The 27,337-nt window shown below is 47.7% G+C and overlaps 6 protein-coding genes across 8 annotated transcripts; 2 read left to right on the top strand and 4 right to left on the bottom strand.

Moving 5' to 3' along the window:
* Nucleotides 1-58: 58 nt before the first annotated feature.
* LOC117146885 (plexin domain-containing protein 2) lies at nt 59-9,816 on the bottom strand. Of its 2 annotated transcripts, XM_033313481.1 has the most exons (8): nt 9,657-9,816; nt 3,013-3,876; nt 2,647-2,856; nt 2,430-2,581; nt 2,296-2,368; nt 1,819-2,237; nt 1,730-1,738; nt 59-1,552 (listed from the first exon to the last, which is right to left on the bottom strand). In XM_033313481.1, the coding sequence occupies exons 1-8, from the start codon at nt 9,742-9,744 to the stop codon at nt 1,484-1,486; spliced, it is 1,884 nt and encodes a 627-aa protein (XP_033169372.1). In that variant the 5' UTR covers nt 9,745-9,816; the 3' UTR covers nt 59-1,483. The 2 variants fall into 2 exon arrangements, with proteins under 2 accessions (XP_033169372.1, XP_033169373.1); XM_033313482.1 differs by lacking the exon at nt 1,730-1,738 and having other exon boundaries at nt 9,657-9,814.
* Nucleotides 9,817-9,979: 163 nt separating this feature from the next.
* LOC117146886 (antigen 5 like allergen Cul n 1) lies at nt 9,980-11,026 on the bottom strand. Its single transcript, XM_033313483.1, has 3 exons — nt 10,892-11,026; nt 10,378-10,757; nt 9,980-10,306 (listed from the first exon to the last, which is right to left on the bottom strand). Exons 1-3 carry the CDS (start codon nt 11,021-11,023, stop codon nt 10,054-10,056), a joined length of 765 nt encoding a protein of 254 aa, XP_033169374.1. The 5' UTR covers nt 11,024-11,026; the 3' UTR covers nt 9,980-10,053.
* A 575-nt stretch (nt 11,027-11,601) lies between these two features.
* Nucleotides 11,602-26,599, top strand: LOC117146695 (ceramide synthase). Its single transcript, XM_033313086.1, has 4 exons — nt 11,602-12,296; nt 25,189-25,639; nt 25,718-26,047; nt 26,122-26,599. Exons 1-4 carry the CDS (start codon nt 11,899-11,901, stop codon nt 26,224-26,226), a joined length of 1,284 nt encoding a protein of 427 aa, XP_033168977.1. The 5' UTR covers nt 11,602-11,898; the 3' UTR covers nt 26,227-26,599.
* LOC117146694 (serine/arginine repetitive matrix protein 2) lies at nt 15,238-18,772 on the bottom strand. 2 transcript variants are annotated; one of them, XM_033313085.1, is made up of 2 exons: nt 16,880-18,772; nt 16,700-16,827 (listed from the first exon to the last, which is right to left on the bottom strand). In XM_033313085.1, the coding sequence occupies exons 1-2, from the start codon at nt 18,683-18,685 to the stop codon at nt 16,789-16,791; spliced, it is 1,845 nt and encodes a 614-aa protein (XP_033168976.1). In that variant the 5' UTR covers nt 18,686-18,772; the 3' UTR covers nt 16,700-16,788. The 2 variants fall into 2 exon arrangements, with proteins under 2 accessions (XP_033168975.1, XP_033168976.1); XM_033313084.1 differs by having other exon boundaries at nt 15,238-18,772.
* On the top strand, nt 18,935-20,153 carry LOC117146697. The gene has a single exon (XM_033313087.1). It carries the CDS (start codon nt 19,010-19,012, stop codon nt 20,051-20,053), a length of 1,044 nt encoding a protein of 347 aa, XP_033168978.1. The 5' UTR covers nt 18,935-19,009; the 3' UTR covers nt 20,054-20,153.
* LOC117146693 lies at nt 20,161-24,977 on the bottom strand. The gene has a single exon (XM_033313083.1). The coding sequence runs from the start codon at nt 24,781-24,783 to the stop codon at nt 20,242-20,244; it is 4,542 nt and encodes a 1,513-aa protein (XP_033168974.1). The 5' UTR covers nt 24,784-24,977; the 3' UTR covers nt 20,161-20,241.
* Nucleotides 26,600-27,337: the final 738 nt, after the last annotated feature.

Here is a 27,337-nt window from a genome sequence, read left to right on the forward strand (position 1 = left end):
TAAATCTCCTCTCCTCGCTCCAATCTCCCTTACTTAGTTAATCATAGATTTAGTTTAGCTTTGCACACCGCGTTTAGTTATCGTTTTATAATCATGTATATATATATATATAGGTTTATTTATCTTCTTGGTTGCTTGTCTCGTTTATCTGCATTTGTAATATTAATTAATTGAAAAAAATACTAACAAAAAGAAGAGGTTGTCTTGGATATACATATGTATAATATAAGGGCTATGCGTGCTTGCACATTAATCTGAATCCCCTGCACGCATTTACACACATAAAACTTGCATACAAATCGCGTATAATACAGTGTATAAAAAAACTGCGCCCAGTGTTCGCAGTAATACATTTATCCCGAAATCGCTTGCCAAGCTACACACACTTAAAATAATAAACAAACGAAACGAAACGATACGAACAAAAATCAAAAAAAAAAAAAAGAAAATACAAATTCACAATTTGAGGAAGAACTTTTGGCGAAGAGTCCAGCAAAACGCGCACGCACACAAAAAATACACATGAACATAGATAGTACATAGTACAGCCCTTCTTCGACATCTTTTCAAGCTTTTTTTTTGGTGGGTTTAGAGTACGGAGAACACAGAGTAAGTTAAAAAGAACACTAAACAAAATTGAACTATGAAACAATTGAAAGCACATTGCCCTGTGTATCTGTATGTGTGTGTCTATCTATAAGGTTTCTGTGTGTGTGGGTATCTCATGTGTGTGTGGGTGTGTTTGTGTGTGGTGTGTGTGCGTGGCCTGGTGGGAGCCGTTGGTCTCAGAGTTATACAATAGTTGAGTTGTCTTCGGGGGTATTCATTATTATTATTATACATTTTTCTCTCTTTTTTGCTTTTCTTCTAATGGGCAGCCGGTAGGGTAAAAAGGTAAAAAGGTAAAAAGATACATTTAACAGATCACTTCATGCTGTTGCCAGTCGTCTTTCTTGTTGTTGTTGTTATATTTTTTTTCTTTTCTCCTATTCATTGAGCAGTTGGTTCCGGGGGACTGGGAGTCAAAAACTCAGGTCATGTGCCTATACTTTACACTTCTAGATTGCTTTTATTTCTTTTTCTTTTAGTTGTTATTAATTTTTTTTTGTCGGTTTCGGCAGCGTTCTGAGCTAAATCTCAACAATCAGTTCGAAAAGTGGTCTTTTGCTTGACATTGTTGTGGACATGGAACACATCACAATTATAGACGGGTTTCAAATATGTATGTCTTTAAAAGATAGGATTACACCTGACGCTCGGTGCTCGCTCGTTCGCTCGATCCATGTCCATGTTGTAAAATAATCGTATTTGATCGCGATTGCTTCTCAGCTCGCAGTGCCCCCCGCATTCACGATACTGCTCCGTCAGGGATCAGGATTCGTTTGGTTAGTTGGTTGGTTGATTCATCGTCGGTATAGCTGCAGCTCCCTCCCACGTCTCGCGATCTCTTTACCTCCTCCTCTGCGTCACCGGGGATCACCTCCTACATGTGTATCGTGGCCGCCGTGTAGCGGGCCTCGCCACGCCTCCATGACCACTGGCTGGGACGGAACTGTGGAGAAAGTAACGATCAGTGGGGTCCACAAAGCATTACAAACGAGAGTGTACAACTAAAATGGATCTATCATCTCATATTGCAACATTGAAAATATAAAGGAGTATATAAAGCTCAAACTTTTTAATTAAAAACCCCAATGATTTAAGAACGCGCTTGCAGAGGCGCACAAACCTGCTTGGACTGCATGTAAGTGAAAGAAATGTAATAGCATTGAGTATCCACTGATGGGCAAAGGACAAATGGTCAGATAATGGACTCACCTGGATGAGCAGCTGGCCGCTCTTGGTGTGCGGATTGCGGTACGCGTAGAAGAGCCACAGCGTCACGGCGAACACCAGACAGATGGGCACCATGAAGCCAAAGGCCACGCCCACATTCTTGTTATCCGCTTCCGCCTTCGATAGCTCGGCGTTGCCGACCTTTCCGTCCCTATGGACATCACTGGAGTGATCCACTCCCGGCTTTACGTAAGCGGTGGCATGTGGTGCCCTCGTACTCATCACGCTTGGCTCCGTGACCGGCGTGGATGAGCCGCTGGATGACGTTGAGGGATTTGACGCACCATTGCCACTGGCACCGCTGTTCGCAGAACCATTCTTACCCTGGCCGGCAGCATTGTTACCCTTATCGCCGAGGGCCGGGCAGAAGCTGCTGGTATGAATGGCGGTAGCTTCACATCCTGTAATCATATCACAAAGTAAGATTCCATAAGAGGATGGCAGTCCGGCAGAGCTTACCCATTTGGAGCCACTCGTGCTTCTTGCGGTCGGTACCCGTCGAGCAGCGATTCAGCACCGAGCACCATAGACACTGCAAATATCAAACATTAGCTGGTGAACCATTGGATGAAGGAGTACTCCGGAGTACTCACCGTAAAAGTAGTGTTGTGGTTGATACACGAAGTGCAGTCATTGTAGCCAAGGCAGGTGGGCTGTGCCGCCAGCCTGATGATGGTGTTGTTGGTGATCTCGTGCTGCTGGAACGTGACACGGTGGTACTCATAGATTGTCTTTCGGCGGGCAACTGGCGAGGAGGAATGATACCGATTAGCTGCAACAACCACGGTAGCAACTGCGAATAGTACTCACAGAATAGTTGCTTGTCGATAATGTAGGCGTCGGAGAGGCCGACCTTGACCGGATGCTCCTTGTCCTGGATGGAGTTGATGTTCGTGGGCACCAGCAGGTATGTGAAAACAATGTCGCCGCTCTGGTGCAGGGTCACGCTGAACGTAAACTTGCCAAAATCCGGTTTGTCCTGCAGCGTCACATTCTCCCACACGGCGGTGAAGGCGGTTCCTGGAAAAGCGACACAATATTTCACTATTTTCTAAGACCACAAATTGTTTTATGTTTTCGGCATTAGTGCACGGACAAATACTTAACATATTTTGCCAATATAGGGCGAGGATTTAATACGTGTTAAGTGTATCGTAGACTTGACTTAAAACTCACCATTGTCGTGCAATCGGACAAACGAATCATTGGACATGCTCGTGTCGAAGTTGGCCATCAGCGGGGCAATGTACTGGGTGGCCGCCAGCCAGGAATGGACGTACTCGCCCGTGTAGAGGAATCCGCCAGTGGCCACCGTGATGTTGCGCACAAAGTGTCCGTAGAAGGGGAAGTCAAACTTGAGCTCCACGGTCATGGCCCTGCGATGGGACGAGGAGAGCATGATGTTTTCGGGCTTCGCCTTCAGTTCGGTCCACAGTGAGGCCACCTCGTCCTTGTTCTCATAGAGCACACTGTTGTAGTATTCGTGGAAGTCTACGCTCTCCTTCAGCGACGCATTCTTCACCGCCGCCTCGATCTCTTCCTCGGGCACGTCCACTACTTTCGACACGTCCACATCGATGACCGCCGGCGAGGGATCCGTCATGGTTGCAGCGACGCTAGAAGATGCCACCTTCTTGGGGTTGCCCGACTGGCCAAACAGTGTGGGCTTCTTGGTAGGCGGAGCCATTTGGCTTGTGGTATTGGAGTCGACGGCCGGTGCCACATCGTATGCTTTGCGCTGTCCGGTGCCATTGACTCCGACATTGTGCACGTTGTAGGACACACTACCGCCCGCCGCCTTATTGTCCACGGTGGTGACCGTGGTCTCTGCAGCCACTCCTCCGCCAGCTCCTGCCGCTCCTCCTGCTTCCGCGCTGGCATTGGCAGACACTGCGCCTCGGTACGTGGTCACCGCGGGCAACGGTGGCGGTACGGACAGGGTTCGTTTTTGACGGTGCAGTCGATCCGTACTCAGTGGCACCACGTATGCGGCAATATTTGGCAGATTTGTATCCATCATCTCGTACGTATCCTGATGCACTGGGGACGAGAAGAGCAGAGGAAATATGTTGTTAGCTGTTAGCAACTGTGAGGAATCAAACTAATGATGTGGTTCGTTCCGGAGCAGGAAAAGCCGAATTGAAGGGTTAGACTGGCGATTGTAATCGAGCATGTTGCGAGCATGTCGACCAAGTCGGATGCATATCCTAGCCATGTTGTGCCCCACGGGCAACCAGGACATTTGTTGGGGCTACAACCGCATTTCGTGCTCATTTGCGTGCCCATTAGCTTGTGATTGTGCTTGTGTTGTTAATTAACCCAGCTGTTACTTGAAGCCCTTCTCGATATTGATTTTCTATTTCCATACTCACATATGTATGTATGCACATGGCATTTGGTACATATGTGTATATATATATGCATGTACGCCTACGAATACCACAATACCACATCAAATGCCATTGTCGACAGCCCACCACCATCCATTGCAATTACAACAATTACAGCATGCGGTTGGCGTTTTTCGGGGTGGGTGGCTTGGTTGGGAGGTGCATGCAAAGCGCACAAACAAACAATATCGATTACAATTGCTCCGGCCACAACTAGATGTTAGCCAAAACTTTCGAATGCCAGCGTGTTGGCCATGATTGATTGATTTATAATTGGTTTGCATCGCTGTTACATGGATAACCATGCAAGAAAGCTCCAAATTATAGGGCATACGACGATCATAGTTCACATGTTCAAGTGTAAAAGGTGTGACTCATCTTTGTTTAGAGCGTAGAAAACCATTCTGTTCAGCTGATAAGAGTGTGGTGGCCATTGAACCCATCTACCCAGATGCATTTGTTGGCCCATTTCGAACCATTTTGGGGAGGCTAACGCATCTATGCATTACTAAATTCTTTTCGCTCAGCTTCACACACCATGATGCGTTTCGTTCGCTATCCAGAAAATTGGTATTGGAGCACTTTCGCCAGGGAAGCGTTTCGACATCGCTCACCCGTGAGACTATCGATTCGCATCGTTAGTCAGCGCACTTACCATGCTTCGTAAAGTGAAACATGTGTTCAAAAAAATACCAATAAAAAGTTGCTATTTACAGTGCGAGAAATAATGGGCAACTATAAAAGTATTTAAGCATTTAAGTTCTTGCAATGTAAAAAGGACAGCTGACAAAGTTTGCTTAGCATCCTTGTTTTTTTTCAATCAAAAGTAAAATGAAATCCATTAAAGTAAATCCCATTTGCTCATCAGCTTTCATAACATTTATTCGCTGCAGATGCGGGAAAAGTGACGCGACACAGCGAGATGACATGCACATCCATTGGAGGCGTCACCTGCCAACCGCCACCACCCACTCTCCGCCCACTGGACAGCACCCCCAACCCCCCAGAGAACCCCACCAGCAGCCCCAAAGGCAGCGATCAACATTCGCGTGACGCCGATCCAATTGAACCCAGTGTTAATTGCTGTAAGTGGCGGTTTGTAGTCTTTCCCCAGGGTTTCTGTTATGGTCGTTGAAATAATTGGCGTAAATTTATGCCGCACTTGATTGAAAACCGATTCGTTTTTCAATATATATCTGTATGTACGAGTAGTTATCTCTGCGAGTGGAACAATGCCAGTTCCGTATTCCCAACTCAATTTGCTCCGAACAATTCGAATCAATGTAGTAATTAATGTCGGTAGTCTAAGATTTTAGTTCATTATATTGTAAATGCTAAAAGTATGTGTGCTATGCATATTTCTTTCTCTCAGTGTAAACTGTCATGATAAGCGACCTTTGGGTATAAACGTAAAAGAAGTCCACAAGTGGGACGCATAATTTCACGATGCCCCACTTTCGGGAACAAATCTTTAATTGTCGCTTTTTGGTTGCCATTGGTTTTGCAAAACAAGGTGTGAAGGACGAATGAATCAATGAAAGTCGATCGTTCATATCAATGATACAGTGAATTTCATAAGAAGGTTTGAAACTTTTTGGTGAATTTATCACCCATTGAAATGATTCCCTATTGAATTTACCTTTTGCTTATCAGCAAAAAAGTTGTTCATCACTTTATTAACATTATCGTGTGTTTGAAAGATGGTCTTTTATTGCTGCTCGAATGAAGTATAGATTATTTTGAAATTTCTATTTATGTTTCACCATTTTGATCCTTAAAAATAAGAATTGTTTTCATTATACAATTCGGGTGTGCAACATACATACGTACATATGTATGTTTGTTTTAGCATTCGGCTGAATTTGCATTGTGGAATTGCTTGACATTGAAATTTAGAATTTAAATACGTCAGCAATAGCGTTCTTTCTTCTTTCAATAAATATATGTACGTACTTGAGCATGTATGTACATATGTACATACATACATACATACATAGCGACTGAACTTAATTGCTCATTCACTGAGATTTTTAAAATGTGCTGATTTTTTTTATCTAGAAACTACTCATATATGAGTTATATATGACTTTGTTGCTTCAATTTTATTTCACTTTTTTTTCACTTTTTGTGCATTTGCTTCTTCTAGCTTTTTTACATTTACATTTACATTACATTCACATTTCTGTTCAATTATTGCTACCTGCATCACTGATTATTTTTTATCAGCGTCTCCCTAAAAAAAACAACAATTTGCGTCGCACGCTTTTACCTGAACCTACTCAGTTAATTGGCGGGCAGTAAGCCACGTAACTAAACATGACTACACTGAGAGAAAGTGCACACATTATGCACAGAACCAAGCCATAATGCACTATGTTAATTGCATTTATGTTTGCATTTTATTCTTCCAGTTTAGGAAAGACATAAAAAGCTAAAATACGACGTTTGCTCAATGGGAAATAACTTGGCTTATAATGTACAAATTGCTTACTGCGACATTTTTACTGAGCATTGCATTCTCATCGCACTAACTAACTAGTATATACCCAAATATACCCAATATATATACCCAAAAAAAAAAGAATGAATATCTTAAGCGGTTCTAAATCAACCTTAAATATTAACAGCATGGTGTTTTGTGTGTTTGGATATTACACTTTTCTCTCTGTGTACCCAGCGCCGTGCATTTGTATCCGCTGTTTGCACTGGACAGACGTGTCCGGAGTGCCAAGACATTAACAGTTCTTCGGTCGCCGTTAGGCGGAAAAGCTTATCAGCCCCATCCATTTTCATTTTTTTTTGTGTGTTCTTTTTTTTTTGTCTTGGGGCAAAAAACGGGGGCAAGCCGCAGCTTTTTATTCAGAGAAGCGAACAGCAGGGCAGCAGCCAGACGACGATGATGATGATGATGATCTGGTGCTAATGATGTTCCCATGGCCAAGAGAAACATTGACAAACGATGCATTTGTCGAGTTGCGCAGATCTTGCGGATTCACAATGGGTTCCAGTTGTTTGGAGCTCCATGGTTGGAAAGTATATAGTATATAACTCCATGAATAGAAGCAAAGATCTCCCAACTTGAACTTAGTTTTCGAATAGAAAGAGCATTCGAAACCTGTTTGCGAAGCTGAGCTGTCATCTGGCTATAAAGCAGACCGCATCGACTTTGTCAAGCATTTTAGCACCGGCCGAAAGATAACCTGTTGTACCTTTTTGTCATCTGAGGTCTCGTAGTTTCCTTTTCGTTTCGAAGAAATCACTTAGACTTAGAATGACAAAATAGTCATCAAAGTTGCTGACCTGACACTTTTGACACCGCACTTGGAGATTAAACAAAGGAAATTTGCTAGTTAAGCGAGTTCGGGAAAACACGTATCGTGAACTCGGAAATGGGAATTGAGTTGGGGTGAAAAATAATGCATTCTACGAAATAAGTTTTCACGTTTCCAATGACGCACCACCACCATCCATGAGTTAGTAACTCTCAGTTCCCCAGGTTAATGCAATTTAGTAACTTTCACTGATTTTCATGCCGGAAAAGCAGCGGGCATGGATAATTTGATAATTCAGAGTGGCTGACTGGCTGAGTGGATGGCAAACTGCAAAACGGGAGGAGTGATAATCGAAGCGGACAGAACGGCTTCTGTGTTCACTGCTTCCCAGAGATTGGAGCAATGAGCTAACGCCCTTGATAAGCGATGGTGCCAGTAGCGGACTGACGCCAGATGCAAGTCCAAGCCGAGTGGGTTGCGAATTACAATTCAAATTTGTGATAGAGATAAGACCTTGGGAAATGTGCTGTTCTCAGAAAGAAACTTAACATTTGTGGGCAAGTGCATTTCAAAATGGTTCAAGCAAGAGAAATGTAACCACAATCCACAACTTGTAGGATTTTTTAGAAGTGTATGGCAGATCAAAGCGGATATTTCGCAAAGAGAACTATGTAGCTTGTAAACAAAACAAAAAACAAAACGAATTAGTTTGTAAATACCCATCATACACATAAACAGTACAGCGTCGAGTCATTTTTATTTATCTACTTTGTTTTCCCAGAGCAAATCTAGGGGAAATACACTGCGAGAAACAAAGGTGCGCCGTGTGGATTCTAGATTTCGATAACGATAGGCAGCGGCTGCCACGCAGATAGCCGAGTGCAGATTAACTGATGTGTAAATGAGCCGATAAGGAGACAAAGAAAGCGAAACCCCGTTCAAACTGAATCAACAAGACGGAAATAGCTGTAGCTGTGTGCGTGTGTGTGTGCAAAGTGGGCGCATTCGGTGGGTGGTTGGTATTAACCGTTACGTCAGCACTTTTCCCCCGCAAACTATGCATGTGGTTTTCCTATTGGGAAATTGCGAAATGAAAACTAAAAAGTGCCGTTAGCCGGTGGCAGCAAAGTTGCCACCTGTCGCAGAAACGCGCGAAAGCGAAAGAACGGTGGCAAACGAGTTGCCAGCTTGTTGTTTCGTCATTGTTTCTGTTTTCTACGTTACAAATTATTTAGCAGCTCCAGCGTTTGCGTTTCAATTGCAAATTGCGACAAAAACAATGAGCTTTTGCGCCCCAATCAGCGATTTCAATTGATATATGCAGGTTGTTCGCCTGGTGGCGATGTCGCAGATGGGAAATTGTTGCACGTTAAGTGGAGCATGGCGCAAATGAGCGCGCTCGCCGCGCACGAAACAAAACTCAAAATAATACAAAGTATGAGGCGGCGGGAGTTGGTTTCCTTTTTCATTTTTCTTTATTTTCAATTTTCTTTTTTTTTAAGTGGGCTCGTTTGGCCACAGGACGTTGCCTATTTTCACACTTAACTGCTCTGGCACACAAACACACACAAACGGACACACGCACACTCGCTTTTCGTTGTTGTCAATTAACGCATTTTGATGTGCCAGCACACGAAAAAACAGTAGAAAAAAAGAAGTAAATACAACATGGCAGCGGTAAATTTCACCATACAAAAAAGTACCAACTAATACCCCACTCCCGCCCCCTTCGCCATCGAAAGGCCTTTTGATGATGATTTGTCTTTTTATTTTCTGTGAACCTTGTGTACAAACAACAGGTCATAAATACATTGAATACACCTTCCAAAAAATACGAAAACTACGCGCCATGTGTGCATAGCCCGCCCTGCAAATAGATGGGCTGTCTTTTCCTCAGGTGTTTGTTTCTCTGTCTGATTGGAATATTCGTCTTATTCGAACTGCGTAGCGTACAAGAAAATAACAACCAGATTTACAGCCAACACGCACACACACACAAACAAAAGCACTTTGACAGAGAGACACACACACACGTACGCAAAGAGACAATCGCACACACACAACACCAACAAGGTGGATTAAGACAGAGATGGGTAAAACAAAAGAGATGGAGAAATAGGCAAATAACTGCGAAGCACCAATTGTCGAGTTCACTTACACACGGCCGACGCAAGTTCCGATGCACTGCAAGCGATAGCCAAAAGGATCGCAAATTGCGCGCACGCACTACCGACACTCTTCGCCATTGTTCAACCGTTATTTCAGCCGTTGCGAGTGAAAAATAAAATACGAATGCTGAGCGACTAGCGATGGTACGCCATGCGGGGCTTAATCGATAGGCACGATACGGCCAGAGAAACTGAAACAATCGATTAAATAAGCCATATTTATATGGCATATCGTTTAGAACTCGATCTATTCGATAGAGTGCCCTATTTTAAAAAATATTCGATAAAAACGGGTAAAATATATTCACATATGCAGTGCGAGTACAAATAAAAAACAATTCAGCACATTTAGGCTAGAAAATGTTATGCTAAATAGCATAGATTCCCTTATCCCGACCACTGATTGTAGTTGTAAACCTCGTTGGGCGAGCAGAGATTCGGATAGTTGGAGTTTCGACCTGTAGTGCATTCCGAGGCGGCGGTTCCCGCCCTGTAAACCGGGTTATTCACCACATTGGTGACCGCGTAGTTGCAGGCCAACAGGGTGGCCTGCACATTGTTGGCGTCCGTAAATCGGGCAATCGCACATCCCACTCGGTTATTTCGCTCGTTGACCATGGTGGTGAAGTGGCCAATTGCTCTGGAAAGGAGTTAAAGAGATTACCAAACTCTCTACTGCTTGGTGGCCAGTGTATGGAGCTGTGTACTTACGGTCCACCGCGCATCTGATAGTTCTCCATGTCGCCACTGCTCGCATCCCGATTCTCATCGAACCAGGCGGCGATCCGCTGGCGCAGGAAGACCGCCACATCCACACTCCGGGTGAAGAGAATGCTCAGATTCTGGCCGGCATAGCGATACGTGTTCGTGTTGCGGCATTCGTCGTGCGCCATGCGGCACTGCAGCGCATTGTATGCGGCCAGTTGGGCCAGTGTCGTGTCCCAGGCCATTGTGGCCATTTGGACGGCACTGGGGAAGCCACTGACACCACCGCCAGCGATCAGGTTACGGCGTTCGTTGTGCATCTGGAGAATCAACGGGATGTGGGCATCCACTTGGACGAACTCGCCGCTGCAGCCGCTCACAAAGCGCTAGAGACAGTCGACGAACAGAATTAGACAGGATCGAACGTGAGAGCGTAGGAAACAGGTACAGTTGAACCTTTGTAACTATGGAAGTTCAACTTCGTTTGTGCGGACTTATTACATCCTATGCATCAACTTACACCGCTGTTTTGGCAGGCCACGTGTCTTCCGCTTGGACACAGCTCTGGATCGCAATAGTTCTGTGCGAAAGTAAAAGTGAAAGCAGTAAGGACCAAATATAAAAGGATAATCCAGCAGGGAGATCGTGACATTTCGGTTTCATATACGCAAAACTACTAAATTGCTTACACATTTCGCAAACAGACATAACTTTCAATGAATGGAGCGACGCTCGTATTTATTTAGGCCGCAGTCTGGCTTTTGATTTTGCGACGAAGTAAACAAGTGCTTTGTTAAAAAAACATATTAAATACATATATGCTGATGGAATAAATGCCCGTTCGAGTACAGTGCGCACCATAAGTAAATATAAGTTACTTGCTTTGTTTTACCCAGTAAATGTTGCTGTCCATTTTTAAATTTTGAAAAAGAATTAAAAATAATTTCGAAGACTTTTTCAAAATGTCAAGATATAATCCCCCTGGTGGGCTAAAGCCGTGACACAAACCAACTGCATTATTATCGTTATCGCTGCAGTCGTGGCTTGCAATTATTAAGCTATATATAAGCGCCGTTTCTATGCCCAAGATTACTCTGCGCTCAACACACAATTTTGCACGACTAATTGTTACAAATTTGAATTAGCTTGCATTTCATCAGGGGTGCTCTCCCAAAATCATGTTTGGTATTTAAAGTGCGCTTGGTGTGCGGCCACACCGGCCGATAGGCACGCACAATCGAAGAACGATTGCCACCGATAGGTTGCGACGACGAATCCGCACGAATCCATGAGCCCTCGCACCGCCGAGTCTTCCAGCTCCTCCCGATCGCCCAGTCGCCCAATCGCCATGTCCCAGACGCAGTGCCGCCTGTAAACAAACGCCGAGTGAAGTCCGCAGCCCGCAGTCAGCGGGAGCAGCAGCGTCAGGAGTCCGGAATCCGTTTCCCGGTTTCCGCAACAGGTTGCGTCGCCTTCGCCAACAGAAGGTTTTAGTGCGAGCTTTGGACAGAGTATACACGCGCCAGGATGCAGCAGCGCCGCCAGCCGGCGAATGGCAACGGCGGAGGAGGAGGAACCACCGTCGTCCGTACGGAGGAGCAGCAGCAGCAGCAGCCATTGAGTCAGGATGCTGGCGCCAAGGAGGCGGGCAGCACGCCGGGCAAGGCAACGGGACGCGGCTGCTACTTCTCGCTGGCCTTCTCCATCGGTTCGATGGGCCTGGCCTGCGGCAGCCTGTGGCAGATACCAAACAGCAGTGACCGCATCTCGCTGCAGCGCGGCCTGGTGCTCACCTCGCTGGGATTCATCTACTTTGTCTCGCTAACGGACTTCTGCAACAAATACCTGTTGGAGACGACGCATGGCCAGCGCTTTCGTCGCAAGTACCGCCTGATGATGTCCGACGTCCTGGAGATTACCAACAAGTGAGTAGGAGTGGACGCCCACGCCATCCACGGATGCGGCTGTCTTGCACGCACATTAGTATCGATTTTCCCGCACTGCCACCCACACACGCACTTACTGCACTTGCGTTATGCAGCCAAGCGGGGTGGTGTGGGGTGGGCGCTTTCCATCCAAATAACTCTGTGGCAGCCAATAGCTGCCCTTTCCTCGACCACATGATTCATGCAATCTATTTATGCGTTTCTAATACTTACATAAGTTCATAATAATAGACACTTCTGTTGGCCAAATCATTTCCATGAGTGCAACTGGAGTGATTTAGTTGAATGCTCAGGTTACTCATGTTTGCACACAGACGTAGTTAGACTTTTGTGATGGAATTCAGATAGCTAAAGATACAGCTGGCTGCTGTCACCGATTACGTGGGTAATTGTTGGCCCAAGTAACAGGTATTCTCATCATCAATCATATTCCCGCCTAACGCCTTGAGGTGTGCATGATGACTCACCCAGTGACATTATGCTGCGGAGCTGAATTTACCACAAGTTGGAGCTTAATTAGGTTACTCTATGAAGTGGAGCCCTACCCAAGTGGTTTCCCTCCCTACCTTCAGTCTTATCTTGGGAAATATATTAGCGGGCGCGAGTTTATAGTGAGTGCCTAGCCCAGTTTTAAGTACGCATTTTGGAGGGCACTTGCCCATAGACAGATGGAATCGAGCGCATAGTATATGTACACACAGCTCGGCTGGACGCTGGCTGGTGTCCCCGACATTCGGCAATGGCGTTCCTTAGCCCGACGCTGATTTATATCATCATCTCGAGCACAGCGACATGCGGGTCAAGGTCTCGTGGCGGGCGTGGGATGTGGGCGGTGGGCGGTGGGCGGCGGGATAGAACGGGTTTTGGCTCAAGGCGAGTCGGTTTCGAAACGGAATAATTGCGTGGAGAACAAGCATCCATCGACTTAACGACGCATTTAACCAGCCAGTGAAACATGCTCCAGTTTCGCGCAGCACACAAATATATCCTAAAATTCAATCGTTCATTTGGCCAAAGGCATTTCCCAAGTAATGTGATCTGTTCGCCCTGCTTGAATGCATGTATTTCACAGCTTTTCAATTCGCCTGATGCAAGCGTACAAAACGGCCATTTATTAGCAATTGCCCAACTATGGAGTGCCCCTTGCCCAACTATTACCCCCGCAGCCCAAAGTGTTAATTAAACTGTGTGTAGAATTGTTCAAAGCGCTTAAATTGAGTTTCACTCTCTTCTCGTTTCGTATCTCCCCTCCATCCACCACCTGCGATTACAAACATGCACATTTGTCATGATGAAACAGAGAGTGCCGGTCTATATGGTGCCGCCATGTGTGCCCAATTGCTGTACAGGTGTTATACAACCCGATCTCTGGACGGGAATTGGCTCAATCTGCTTTATCAGTAGACTTGGATAAGCGCTCATCACATGCTCTCTTCCACAATGAGGGTTATACTAGATCTTGGACTCTCTTCTTTACCATTTGTCAAGGCTTTTCCCTTTCTCAATTTAAGTTGAACTACAGAACTTGCTGCCTTAGTTGTGCTATTCAAATTGTATGCATGGAATGTGTTAGTATCCGCATGACCCGGGTTACGCATCTAATCATCAAAGACCCTGCCAGACGACCCAATTTCCTGGTCGGCTAATTGATTCACCACGATCGTTGTAAGTCCAACAGACGCACTTCACCTCCACGCTGGGCGATAAGGCAATCAGCCGGGGCTCTGGTGATTGGCCCCGCCTATCTGCCCGCCCTCTATCTATCTATCCGGGTCTGTCTGCTCTGGCTTCTGCTATCGGGGAAACGAATCGATTTGGGTGAGTGAGTGCATCCAGCATTGATAAGCGGCCTGTTGTTAGATGCTTAGGAGGCTTTCGTTAAGCTCGTGGGTATCGCGGAAAACTGGGTATGACAACCCAAAAGCAACCAAACAACGTAGAACTATTCAAAAATTTTCCATCGCCACTAGTCGCCTTTTCCCCGAGCCCTTGACTTTCGTCATAAATCTTAATTGGACATAGTTGAGGCTATTTGTTTATTTACATTACCGCTGGCTCGCTTGGATTGTGGACATTCGTGGCGCTTTGACGGCGACTCAGTAACCGATATCTAAATCACATTCGATTCGATTCGATTGCCCCGTCGTGGCCCAACCCAGATATTATACAGCACCTGTACGCGAATACATATAGATTCGCATGTGTAACATACATATGTGCATATATATATAGTGGGCATAGTATAGCCCACGACTATATAGTAAAATGCGCAGCCGGTAGCGGGGCGCACTGACACCTTCGGGACCATTCATTAGGTAGAACCGGCGGCGCTTCTAATTGGAACTAATGTCCACATTCGATGTGGGGGACTTTGCATCGGTTCTGTTGGCCTGAAGCCGAGTCCGATTGTGATTCCGATTCTGATTCTGATACCGATACTGATTCGGTGCCAGAATGCTGCTGGTGCTCCAGGGTGCTCCAGGGTGCGTCCAAGGTTAAGTGATCACTTTGCACTAGGCGGCGGAATCACGTTTGACTAATTGATTGCGTGGGCAAATGGGTCATCATCTAGTTGCAGAAATGCTGTCAAAAGTTATGGACTAAATCCCGAGTATTACATTGCTTTATTTCTCTCATTGTGACCATTAAAGCGGAGTTGGCTATATTAAAACATTAACCAATTATATTCGAAGCACTTTAGCTAATTCGAGTCTATTTCAAGCGGCTTCATTATCTTGGGGGGTTGGGCAATCACTTCCTAATAGTTGGGGGCGCCAGTTCTGCGCTAATGACCAACATCCTGGCATTGAGCAATAGCCACAGCAGGACCTTGACCCTGTTCCACCACCCTTGACCTTTCGCAGGTGCGCCTGGTGAAGTCATCGTCTTTGCCATTGCGTGGAAGCCTCATGTGAGTGTATATGGAAGCGTAGAAGGGAGGGAGATTAGCTGGTATTATGTTACCACTTATATTTATATGGTAGTTTATTCAAAGCCTACAAAATCACGTATAATTTGTAAAGGTTAAAAAAGAATCATTTTTCAAATCTATGTATGCTATGGAGATCAATGAAAATCGCTTAGTAGGTCCGGATACTTGTTGGTCCACTCCTGATTGCTCGAGCCTCTTATCACTTGCGCAACTTGCCCCTTCCCTTGGACTTGGACTTCCTGTTCTTGGCGGTGCGCGAGGCATTGGTCTTGGTTACGCCACAGTTGCTGCTCGAGGTTAAGCTGGTGCTGATGGAGCTGCTGCTCAAGTGGAACTCACTTACTTCTGCCTCGCCAGGATGAAAGCTCACTGATTTGGTTGTTCCCTCCTTGCGTTCCTCCTCCTTTTGATCCGGCTTCTCATCCAGTAGCTTTTGCTCCGTCTGCTCGATGTCGTCATAGGTTATGGTCTGAATCATCGGCTCAGCTGGAAGAATAAAGTGATCCGATTCCACCACGGAGTGTGTGAATTGCACCGGAGAGTGATATGACATGGGGGCACCGGTAGCCGTGCACAGACGTTTAGGTTCTGGTTGATAGTTGACTGGTTTTGGCAAGCGCGAACCAGATTTCCATATGGAGGACACCTGCTGCAGGGAGTTCATATCACTTTGAGGCGCGTCACCGTCTCCAACGCCCATGTCTTGCACCGATGTCGGCACCTGGTCAGCGCCACCGGCAGCGCGCGCTTGGCGATTTGAGCGTCGACGACGAGAACGAGGTGATCGGTCCTCGGGATACGGCATCTGGGCCAACTGCTCCATCATCGACTTGTAGCGGGCATCCAGCTTGAGCGGTGGCACCTCGTACGGACCATTTAGAACTGCCTCGGGATCTAGCATAATCTTTTGCTTAACTACCAGTTGCTGAGATGGCTCCTCAACCTGCGGTGGATCCTCCAGCGGCACAGGCACTCCGCCCAGTGCTTTCAGCTCGGGATCTGTCTTAGGTGATCCCTCTTCCGCTGCCTTTAACTGCTCATCATCGCTGGCCGCTGCAGCGGCTGCCGCCGCCGCTGCTTTCCTACTTGCTCGCCTCGAGCGTCGATTGGGCGAAGCGGGAGCGTTAAGTTGGCGCACCATTGGGCGGTAAAGGTAGCGAACCACCTGTGGCTTCCTACCACGCTTGAGGGGAATAGACACGAAGTACTGGTAGCTCATATCGATGCCGTCTTCCATGGTACGAGGAACCTTATGCTGTTCCTTCCTTATGATCTTGCCAAAAATTGGAGTTTCTGGTTTTTGCGGTTCTGGGGGAGGCAGCACCTTTGGGATTCCAGTGGATGTGGAGGGCTGACTGGGTCTATTGACCGAAACGGGAGGTGGTCTCCGGGCTGGAAGCCTCGATAAAGTTTTGCTTTCTTCAATGTACGGATTCTTCGATATTCTTGCCTTCGACTCTCTGGACCTCGGAAGCAACGAGCTTTTCGATGGATTCCTCATTGGAAGCCTTCTAGCCTTTGGCGACATCACATACTGATTCAATGAATGGTGCACTCCAGCTGACTCCCTTGGAGAGACTATCATATGATTCCCAGCTGGGACCTTTGATTCATTTCTCGGCTGACTTACCGCTTTTTGATTTATATATTGCCTAGGATGTTCAATTGATTCGTCCAAATAACGATTCGTCGCTTCATCCTTGTGCATATTAATCGTCGATGAGTTTGGTTGCTCCATCGGTTGAATAACCCACGAATCCTTTGAAGGTTCGTTTGTCGAAGCACCTGACTGATTTCTTGGCTGGTCCATGATTAGATAAATGGAAGCCGTTCTGAAGGGATCCTTTGGTCCGAAAGCTTCGTACGTATCACGATCCTCCGGTAGATTGTCTTTGGATTTGTGCATTATGGCAGCTTCCTTCAGTTGAGCGGTTAGCTGATCGACGACATGATTTACCGACTGACTGATTGGTATCGGTACCTTAACCATGGGACTGAACTTTGGTGGGGATATCGATTGGACCATGGGTGCGTTCATGGCCAGCCTAGTTTTGGCGTTTTCCTTCTGCACGGTCAGCTTTTTCTTCTCCATCTCCATATCCTTTTCCATGGGAATTTCCGTCGATTTTACGTCCACTTTTGATGAGACAGGCTCGACGAGCCTCATCACCGTTGAGGTCAGCTTAATGGCCGTGCTACCCAATGCGCCTTGAATTCCACGATTCAGTTGCTCGGTACTCGGCGTCCTGATCCCATTGATGCACTCTATCACACTGGTCTTGCTGCTGGTCGTGTTCGAGTTTGGACTTGAGGTGGACGTACTACTCCTTACACCGTTCTCCATGGTACAGCAGGTGGAAGCGCTGCTCATGATTGGGCTCTGAAGGCGACTCTGGCTGGGAGCGGGACTAGCGTCCGGACTGGGAGAGCAGGATTCCAGCCCGGTGGCGGGTATCTGTATTACGGTTCGGGCATCACTCAGCAGCACATCCTTCACCTCCGCAATTTCGTTTGAACTGGTCGAGATGCTTGGCGACCTAAAGGATGAATGTTGGGACAATGGACTTGGTAACCTACTGGCTGACCAGTTGGGGGACCTACTATGTGATCGACTGCTGGACTGGGCTCTCGTTTTTCGGTTATCCATCTGGCGCAGCTGTGCCTGCATCAGCTGATCGACGTGCATGATCCGCTGGCTGGGCACACGGAATATGCGCGATGTTCGACCCTTGATCCTTGTCCGCCCAATCCGTTCAGCCGGCAAAGACATCAGTAGCTGCGACCTGTGCAGATGGCCACTGCTACTGCTCCCGTCCAACTCACCAGCGTGATCCTTCTTGCGCTCCTGCGACCCGCTGGCCTGTTCCTCGAAACCCTCGGAGGAGGACTCGCTGCACGGCACAAAGTTATCCGATGGCTTCATGATCCACTTAACCTCGTCCAGGCGACGCGATATGGGTATGGGTATGGGTATCCTTGAAGGAGGCGGGGGAGCTGCCCTTCGACGCAACGTGGATGTGGCAGTGGTTTGCATAACCCCCCTTGCGGGAACACCACCACCAGTTGCCCTTTTGGGCAATGTCTTGCCTGCTTCTGCTGTCACCGCGGTTGCAGTAGTTGCTCGATTCGCTGGTCTCTTGGGCACAGCTCCAGCTGCTGATGGTCCACTAGCACCATTCGATGGTCTTGGATTCGAATTGACTGGCGTTTGTGATGCACCCGTTCCTCCTTCTAGTCTTGAAGCTCCTGCTGCACCTGGTACAACTGCGTCCTTTGTTGGCTTTGGATTTCTTTGGCTTGGTGGCTTCGATGCAGCACCACGTCTTGTTGCCTCGCCGCCTTTTGCGGCGACACCAGTTCCTGTTTTGGTCTGGAGCGCCATGTTTCGATTTACACGGCGGCCTCCGCCAAAGAATTTGGACATTTCCGTAGACATTGCGCTTACGCCGAAAGTTTTGTAGTGGGTCTCTTGGTCGAACGGGAATTTCAATTGATCTCGAAATTTAGTTTTTTGTACTTTTTCTCTCAATGGTCAAAAACGATTTTGTTGAATTTTTATGCAATAATTTAACATACTGATTGGTAAAGAAAATAAATAGGAATGACATTCAGTAGAGTTCCATAGCTACTATGATGGGACAAAAATATATGTTTGAATTGTCAAGGTAAAGCCATGGCTTTGTTTTCAATCTGGAAATCATCCTTTCGATAAACCCATCAACAAATCCAAATTAGTAGTTTCTCGGCGAGATTGTGGGAGATGTGCTGTGCACCGATGTGTGGGCCCTCGGTCTGCGGACCTTCGATGTGCCCGACGCCCGCTTGTCGTGCGCCACTGGAGCCACTGCATCCGTCGACAGTCTACCACTGCTGTCCGTCCACGAAGTGCACGCTGTGCTGCAATAACGAGTCGAAGCAGGAGTGCCACTGCACCTGCCAGCGCAACAAGCACATCGTGGAGGCGTTCAGCTGCCTGTTCCGGGTCAGCAAGTTCCAGATCCTGACCACCCTCTTCCTACTGGCCTATCATGATAGCAGGCCACTGCCGCGCTTTCCGCGCGATCGCAACTGGGCGGTGATGGAGAACGTGAAGGCACCGTACACGGAGTTGCACGACCTAAGGATCTACGACAGCCTGTTCGACCGCTGTGGTAACCGCATCGATCCGCTGGACCAAAAGAACACGTACAGGCTGTTGCGCCTGATCTTTCTCGGTCCAGTGCTGGTGCCGGATCAGCGGACACAGCTACTGGCCATGCTGTACACGCTGAATGCCCGTGCCGTCTGTCCCGTGGATCTCAATGGCCTGTTGTCGGTACTGCAGTATGTGAAGCTGGATGAGCTGGTGTGCGGCATCTTGGAGCAGGACGGTCGAGCAAAGCGCTTCCGCAGCGGGCGGCAGTGCTTGGAGCTGTGCAATCTGTACCAGAAAGTGGTCGCCACGGACAAGGATGCGGTGATAAAAAAGCATCGCCGCCGCAAGGAGAAGTCCAAGAGCAAGGATTCGGAGGCACAGAAGAAGCCGCGCAGAACCATTACCGCGCAGATATACTGCACCCGTCGCGTTCCGGAGCCCGAGGATGTTAGCTCACGGGTCGAGACTATCACTCCAATCGTTCGCAGTACAGCCACCTCGTTGCGCCGCTCCTCCAACAAGAAAAGCTGGATGCCGGTCAATAGGAGCAGCACTAATAACTCGGAGAAGGGATCTCGCCGGGGTTCGCGCAATCTCGCGGGTTCACCGAAGAGGCACAAGCCGGAAGTGTCCAACGTGGGAGTGCGAATGCAGGGCGGCGACCGATAGAGAATGAAGTGAAGCCACATCGATTTTTGAATCTCCCCCATCTGTATTCAATCTCGGTTCATCTACATCTACTAAATTCCGTAATGCAAATGGTTTTTTTTCTCATCTACTATGGTTTATTGATCACAAAGTAGCGGTTTATTGATACATAGATTCCTGCACATCCGGACATGCCATGTCCATGTCAGTTATATCCTGCGCTTACGCCGCGGACTGGGCAGATACTCCCCAAGCACTTGCTCCTCGAGGAGACCTGTGTAGGTGGGCGGGATGACCATGGTATCTTCCGAGGGCCTGCGCAGTTGACCGTGCCTCCAGTCCAGGCTGTCATCTGCGTCCGCATCATCGTCACTGGAGGATTGTATAGTATCGGAATCATTGTCATGGATCGGCGTTTGCTGTGCCTCTTGCTGCATATTTCTCGACGGGATTTCAGAAGAAGCGCGTTTTGCTCTTAAGCTCTCAAAAAAAATGGCAAGTGGCGAGAGATTGGACATTTTCTTCGGTTCATTAGCTAAAGGAGAAGCTCCTGCGGTTTGCCATCCCCCACCTTCCATCCTGAACGACGATTTGTCCCTTTCCGTATTTCCCCTTGCATTACATCTGGTGGTTGTTTCATTCCTCAACGGATAATTCTCGTAGTACGTCGATGTGGATGGTCCCCTGTAAAGTGGAAAGTTATCGATGCGGTTTTTCGCCCCCTGAGCTTGTAGATGGCAGACATCGTTTGAGTGGAGCATCTCCCGCATCTGGTTTTGATACGACCTGGGTGTAGGATTCTGTTCTTGGCTGTAGCCTCTTTGATGGTAGTAATCCAGTTGCGGATTGTGTCCCGATCTTGGCCTAGTTCCTCCCAGAGCTTTAACCACGCCTTTAAGGCCCTGAGCAGCGGCTCTTATGGCTCCAGCTCGATCCCCTCCCGGCCCTTCTTGGTATGTCGCCTGACCGGAGTAGGGGTTATTCCGTGGACTATCATGCATGACGTAGTTGTTCTGCGTATAATACGGCGTGCCTTCAACCTGATCTTCCCACCTTTGGTTACCATCATTTGGATAGTGACAAGGTGCTTGGTACTCTGGAACCCATTCTGTGGTTTGCTGAACTGGTGGGTTCTCGATGTGGTACTGCGGATACTCTGGACACATGGCCAAATTTTGGTGCTTCAGAGGCGGAGGCGGTGGCCGTGGACGCTGAGTGCGTAGTAGAGTGCGAGCGTGGTGATGCTGTTGTGGCTCCCACCTCATAGCATCACTGAATAACATGGCCTTATGACGTCGGCACTCACATGGAAGTGGCGAGGATCTGGGCTGTAAATATGGTTCATCCAGTGGCTGGCTTGGCTGATGAGTGTGGTATCTGCAGCAACAGCAATGCTCTTCCTGCTCTTCCTCTTCCGCATTGACCACCTCATGTGACGGCTCCACACTGGCCACCGAGGGAGCAGGAGCACAGGGACATCGCACACTATCCGTATTGGAGCTGAGTGCCCGGATGGAGGTGGTCGAGCGCAGGGAGCGACAGCTACACTGGGATCCATCCACCTGACTTCCCGGCTGCGTGTCCGTGTAGTATCTGCGACCCGTCTCCAAATGCGATGGTGCCGTGCTGGGAAGCGATGCGTGATATTGAATTGGCGCCTTCTTCATGGCCGATTTCAGAGGTGAGCTTCGGTACTGTGAGTGGGACTCCGGCCGCGAGCAAGCGCTGAAGTACTGACTGGAGTAGACATCGGAGTTGAAGGGATACGTAGAGTTGTATTGGAATCGCTGCCTTTGTTCCCGCTTCTTGGCGGGGTCCCGACTTTTTGGTGTCCAGGAAGATGCATCCGAAATGTTAGGAGTATCTGAAACACGCTCTCGTTGCGATCGTTCGGAGGAACTGCAGGAGGATTGTCTCCTCTGACATTGCTTTTTGCATAGACTTGGATTTGAGAGCTTCGCTTCTCGTTGTCTATTCGGTGATGTGCCTCTTGATGATCCTTTGGGTGAAGTCGTCTCATTTTGTTGCATGCAACTGGGATTTGGGGAATACGGCGCTTGGTTTTCCCCTTTGCTGGTGCTTGGTAGCTCCTGAGAATCTTGAAAAATTCCTGATGGAGCAGCGTTTCCCACCTGGAACCTCCCCAGGCTAAGAGAACTACTGCCCTTGACCGGAGGAGCTTCCCTGCCGGGATCATGATCCTGCTTCTTTTTCATGACTTTTCCAAGATTACGTAGCTTCACTGTGGCCGAGTTAGTGAGGTTTAATCTCTTGGCATTGAATTCATCTGGCAACAAAGCACCTATTATCCTCGGCTTAGATTTCGGCGTTATTATGGGTTTCGAATGGGATTTGGCTTGGGCCTTGGACTGTTCCGATGATGCTCCAGTGCCTGAAGCTGCTGCATCTTGATCTTTCGTTCTGTTTAATGCTTTAGTTGTGGATACTGGACTCGACCTACTGGACCTATTTGGACCCTGTTTAGGTTTGGGTCTCTTCTTAGCCACGCGCTTCATTAGCTGATGGAAATCATTGGCCAGATAGCAGGCCCTGGTTCGATGTCCACACTTGGAGTTATCCACCTTACTGATCGACTTCTTCGTCACCTCGGAACTTTGGAGCATCTCTTGTTGTGCTTCAGCCAGCGCGAAAGTGCAATTACTAACGGGCGGAAGTTGGTAGGATTCCTGCGGCAGTGCCCATTTACAGTCGGGATGGAATTGTGTCGCCTTCAATTGAGTCTGCTCCTGCTGGACTTGATTCCAACCCGCTAAGGTTCGTTCGCTGGCGGGTGTGCGAAATTGCAAGGATTGTTCGCTATGTGCCTGCTCACGGATACCTTCGCTGTCCGGATGACAGTTCTGGAAACCATTATCGGAAAAAGATTCGGGTTTCAGTGTGGTGCTGCTGGTCCCCTCCTCGAACCTTTCATTCCAATCCCCCTTCGACTTTTTCCAGCTGCAGGGTGCCGGCTGTGAGGCTAAATGGAATGGCATACTTGTTCCACGGTCCTCCTTTTGCCGTTTTTTGTTCTGATGCATTTGGCCGTACCGCTCCCGGTTTTGTTGGTAATTCACATTCAAATTGTAGAGCAGATGGCGTCCTGGTTCAATGCAACGCTTGCAGATCCCTGTGAATCCACTGAGGATGCCCCTGGGCTGGTGTCGGCACTGGCATTTCCTCGGCATTTCTGGCGAAGATGCAGTTGATGAAGTAGGTGTATAGGCGGGCGAAGAAGCGGATGGATTGGCAGGCACTGGAAGAGCTGATGGATAGGAAGAAGGCGGAGAAAAACTCGTGGGAACATAGGCAGTTCGGTATGACTGCGACTGCCGGCGAAAACAGTTGGGGAATCTCCTCCTCCGTTCGGGATTCGCTTGCTTCCTGTCCTTTTGCTCACCTCTTCGGCCCTGCCATCTTTCAGAGTTACTATTCTCGGAGGAACTCGACGATTGGAAAGTTCGCCCACTGTCCACCTGCCTGACCTCCTGACCATCCGCTTTGTTCTGCTGCTTGTCCAACCGCTTCGCTCGCCTTCGTTTCTGCCGCTCATCTTCAAATAGGGTTGACTCGACCTTGAATTCCGTTCGCGTTTCCTTAGTTACCAAGCATGAATCATTGGTGCAGCTTTCATTGTTGCAGTAGTTCTTGTTCAGTTTCTCTGATTTCTCCTTAAAAGATTTTGAACCTTTCTTCTCCGCCGTCTTCTTGGCGGGTTGCTTTAAGTCCTCCGTTTGCCGGGATTCAAATGGTGACCACGCAGGAGGCAACACAGATGTGGCCACCGTATCGTCGCCCAGAAATCGATGCTTCAAATTCGGATGGCGCTCCCCACACGGACAATATGCCTCAGTGTCGCCCCAGTGATGCATCGAGATTCCATAGAGCGGACAGCTCTCGGTCATGGCCGCCTCATAGCTGGCCAGGATGCGAAAGAACTCCGGCGAAATGCGACGGAAGCGCGCCGGATCGAGACGCCGTTGTGGCGCCTGGCGCAAGTCGAACTTGCGTCGCAGGCACGGCAACAGCGGCTCCGTCCGGAGTGCATCCAGGCAATCGCTGGTCATGGGCTGTCCATCGGCCTGAAAGAGGCAGTCCAAGGATGAACCTTCCCGTCGCTTCAGGCAGGAGCAGCTGCCTCTTCTCGATGGACAGCGATGGCCATGCCTCTCCCAGTGAAATCTCCTTCGCTTGGGACTCTTACTTTGCATTTCCTCCGTTTGGGCATTGCCGATGAGAAAGGGGTTGCCATTACCAACTCGAGCCTCCGTGGTGGGAATGCATGCTGCCACCTTGCCTCCGCACTCTTCTGCATCCTTCATTTGGCTAGCTACTGTACCAGGTGCAGGTGCTCCGGACTTGCTGGCTTGTTGTTGCTGGCGACAAGGAGTCGAGCTGCTCGACTGTTTCTGTCCGGACTTCTTGCTGTCCTTACTGGCCAATCCGTCGCTTAGGGCGGCCAGCTCCTCGGGGCTAAGCTTGTCCAGAAATACCTTCTGCTTGCGGAACCACTCGGTGGCCAGATCGGGGACAAGTAAACGCTCCGATTTCCGGCTTCCGCCGGACAAGAGCTGCTCGAAAAGCGAGCAACGGGACGCCTTGCCTTCAAGTGCAGATGGCGGCGGAAAATTGCTCATGCCCTTCTTGACGAAGCGGTCCAGACAGCCGGTGGATCGGGAGGTGCCGGTCTCCAGCAGCTGGGTTAGGTATTGCCGCATTGCTCGTTCCGGTCCAGGATCACATGCCTCCATTTTCGGTGCCTTGGGATGCGGGCAAAGATGACAGTTGGCGGTGATGACTTCTTTTGGTTGGTTACCTAAAATTTTGATGATTTTCCAGATAATTTATGAGTTTTGTCGAAATCCGAAGGTTCAATTGAATTTTGAGTCATAAGAACGAAATCGCAAAATGTGAATTTAAGTCCAAGACTTACAGTCTTGATACGATAAGGTAAAATGCGTCATACTAGATCATTTCTTTATTTTATCACATAATTGGAGCATAAGATTTATTACGTACACACACATATATGTAAGGGGGGAGTTGTATGATTAATGCTAAAGCAATATGAGATTTAGAGAAAAGGCGTCCTTATCCCATCGCATTGAATCCCATCCAAAGAAGAATATAAAATGAAATCTCGCCCATTTTTCCAGAATTGTATCGGCAATCCAGGCCTTATTTTCCTTCCTCGTGGGACTCATCGTCTGCAAGTCGACGTGCACCAAATCCTTTGTATATGCATCCCACTTCTTGATGGAGGCGTACGGCTGGTTCGGCACCGCTTACTTTATGTACGACATTTGGTCGATGTACAAGGTGCATACCCAGAAGATCGCCGACAAGCTGCACCTGTTGCGCATTACCAAGGGTCAGGGTGCGGTGGTCAGCAATGGCCACGCCAACGGCAAGATCAACGGCAAGTCGGCCAGCGGCAACAACAACGGCAGCACTCCAACGAATCTGCACGAGATCTGCGACTACGATGGAGCCTGCGTCCAGATACCCAAGGACGGCAGATGGGACTTCCTCAAGTACGTGGTCACGCACCCGGTCATGATGATACACCATGTCTTTATCGGAACATTTGGATTGCTGGTGGTGACGGTAAGCACAACTTGGCGCACATGCAACAACAAGATATGTATAGTTAATAATTGATTTACTATAATATTCCGATTGCAGTACATTCGCGGTGGCGGGCACTGCATCTACAGCTACATGTTCATGATGGAGTTCTCCACGCCGTTCGTCTCGTTGCGCAGCATCCTGAGCACCATGCGTCTCAAGGATTCGCGTGTGTACATCGCCAATGGGCTGCTCATGCTGGCCACCTTCTTCGTGTGCCGCGTCTGCATGTGGCCATACGTGATGTGGCGCTACAGCCTGGCCATTGAGGCTGCGTCCCTGTGGTCGGCCATGTGCGGCCTGCCGCGAGGATGCCTCATCAGCATCGCTATACTGTTCTTGCCACAGCTTTACTGGTTCTATCTGATGGTTTTGGGTGCTCTCAAGGTGTGTGTGCCCGTTGAGATCCGTTTACATTGTGTTGTGTCTTGCTCACATGCATGTGTCTCTTTCTTTTTCAGGTCTTTCTACCGCAGAAGAGGCGGCCGCCCAACGCAGTTCTATCGGCAAAGTCGGCGGCCACGCCCACAACAACCCCCACCGCCCTCATAAATGGCAAAAACTAGTGCAAATTGTATTTATTTTGAGGCAGAGTTCCAGCCGCATCCGTATTGCGGAGATCTTGCTATTGTTTATACATTTTTAATTATACAACAACAACGACCCACTAACCGGAAAACTGAAAACCGGAAACAGAAAACAGAAAACCAGGACGGACGGAGAATGAAAACGGCAGCGGAAACGATGGCGGCTTACAAATGAACCGAAGACCATGGACAGACCCTTAGTGTTAAAGAAAGACATTATTTACTAAAAAGAAAAAGAAAAAACGATAAGGATAAAGATGAAGAACTAAGAACAAAACTAAAACCAAATGCAGATAAAACGAATAAACTATGTTGCTTATTTTTTGAAGCAAGCCCCCTAACCATAAACGAATTAATGTTGCATTCAATTTCCGCTATATCCACGAAATCGATGTTGTTAATCGCCCCGAAAAATTGTCGAGGGGAATAATGAATGCTTGTGTTGATACCATAACCTGTTAGAAATATATATTGCAAATGCGAATGCGGAAGAAGGATAACTGAGTAGCATATGAAAGCCAAAAGAAATTGGCCAGAAGCACAGCTAGGAATGTTCGATGTGCATATATTGATATACATATACATATATATGTATATATATATATATATATTAATATTGTGAAATCTCGCGGCGCAAGTCACCGATTGTATAGTGATCAAAGGATATATATATATATATATATAGATACCAGATTCCCGGGGACCGTAGATCATTTTTCGGCCATCTATGTAGAGAGAATATGGTCAAGTGGAAAACGATGTACAGTACGACCAGAATATATATTTTCTGAATTGCATATCACGATATTTTACAAAACACAAGAATATTAGTAGTCAGATTTTTAATTGTGCTACACGAGAGCTAAGCATTAGTATCCATTATATTATTCTTTAAATTCAAAATGCTGTACCACTGTTTGAAATATTTCGATATGCTCATTTTGCGAAGCTTCTGATGTTCAGACAATAATCAATTGATATTGATTGGTTTTACTAGATTATCTTTATTAGGTTATCAAAGAAGAAAAAAAACACATTTGTTACATTTACCACCTACGAGTATATGGTAATATACATGCATGTATATTGG

Source organism: Drosophila mauritiana, chromosome X, assembly GCF_004382145.1.
Source record: "Drosophila mauritiana strain mau12 chromosome X, ASM438214v1, whole genome shotgun sequence".
NCBI lineage: Eukaryota > Metazoa > Arthropoda > Insecta > Diptera > Drosophilidae > Drosophila > Drosophila mauritiana.

Coding starts and splice junctions, on each gene's coding strand:
- LOC117146885 (XM_033313481.1), bottom strand. CDS start 9,744: ATGGCGAAGAGTGTCGGTAGTGCGTGCGCGCAATTTGCGATCCTTTTG. Junction 2,857..3,012: donor TGTCCGATTGCACGACAATG/GTGAGTTTTAAG, acceptor TCGCTTTTCCAG/GAACCGCCTTCACCGCCGTG. Junction 2,238..2,295: donor GCACGAGTGGCTCCAAATGG/GTAAGCTCTGCC, acceptor ATATGATTACAG/GATGTGAAGCTACCGCCATT.
- LOC117146886 (XM_033313483.1), bottom strand. CDS start 11,023: ATGTCACGATCTCCCTGCTGGATTATCCTTTTATATTTGGTCCTTACT. Junction 10,758..10,891: donor TGGCCTGCCAAAACAGCGGT/GTAAGTTGATGC, acceptor GACTGTCTCTAG/CGCTTTGTGAGCGGCTGCAG. Junction 10,307..10,377: donor TATCAGATGCGCGGTGGACC/GTAAGTACACAG, acceptor ACTCCTTTCCAG/AGCAATTGGCCACTTCACCA.
- LOC117146695 (XM_033313086.1), top strand. CDS start 11,899: ATGCAGCAGCGCCGCCAGCCGGCGAATGGCAACGGCGGAGGAGGAGGA. Junction 12,297..25,188: donor GTCCTGGAGATTACCAACAA/GTGAGTAGGAGT, acceptor CCATTTTTCCAG/AATTGTATCGGCAATCCAGG. Junction 26,048..26,121: donor TGGTTTTGGGTGCTCTCAAG/GTGTGTGTGCCC, acceptor TTTCTTTTTCAG/GTCTTTCTACCGCAGAAGAG.
- LOC117146694 (XM_033313084.1), bottom strand. CDS start 18,685: ATGTCTACGGAAATGTCCAAATTCTTTGGCGGAGGCCGCCGTGTAAAT.
- LOC117146697 (XM_033313087.1), top strand. CDS start 19,010: ATGTGCTGTGCACCGATGTGTGGGCCCTCGGTCTGCGGACCTTCGATG.
- LOC117146693 (XM_033313083.1), bottom strand. CDS start 24,783: ATGGAGGCATGTGATCCTGGACCGGAACGAGCAATGCGGCAATACCTA.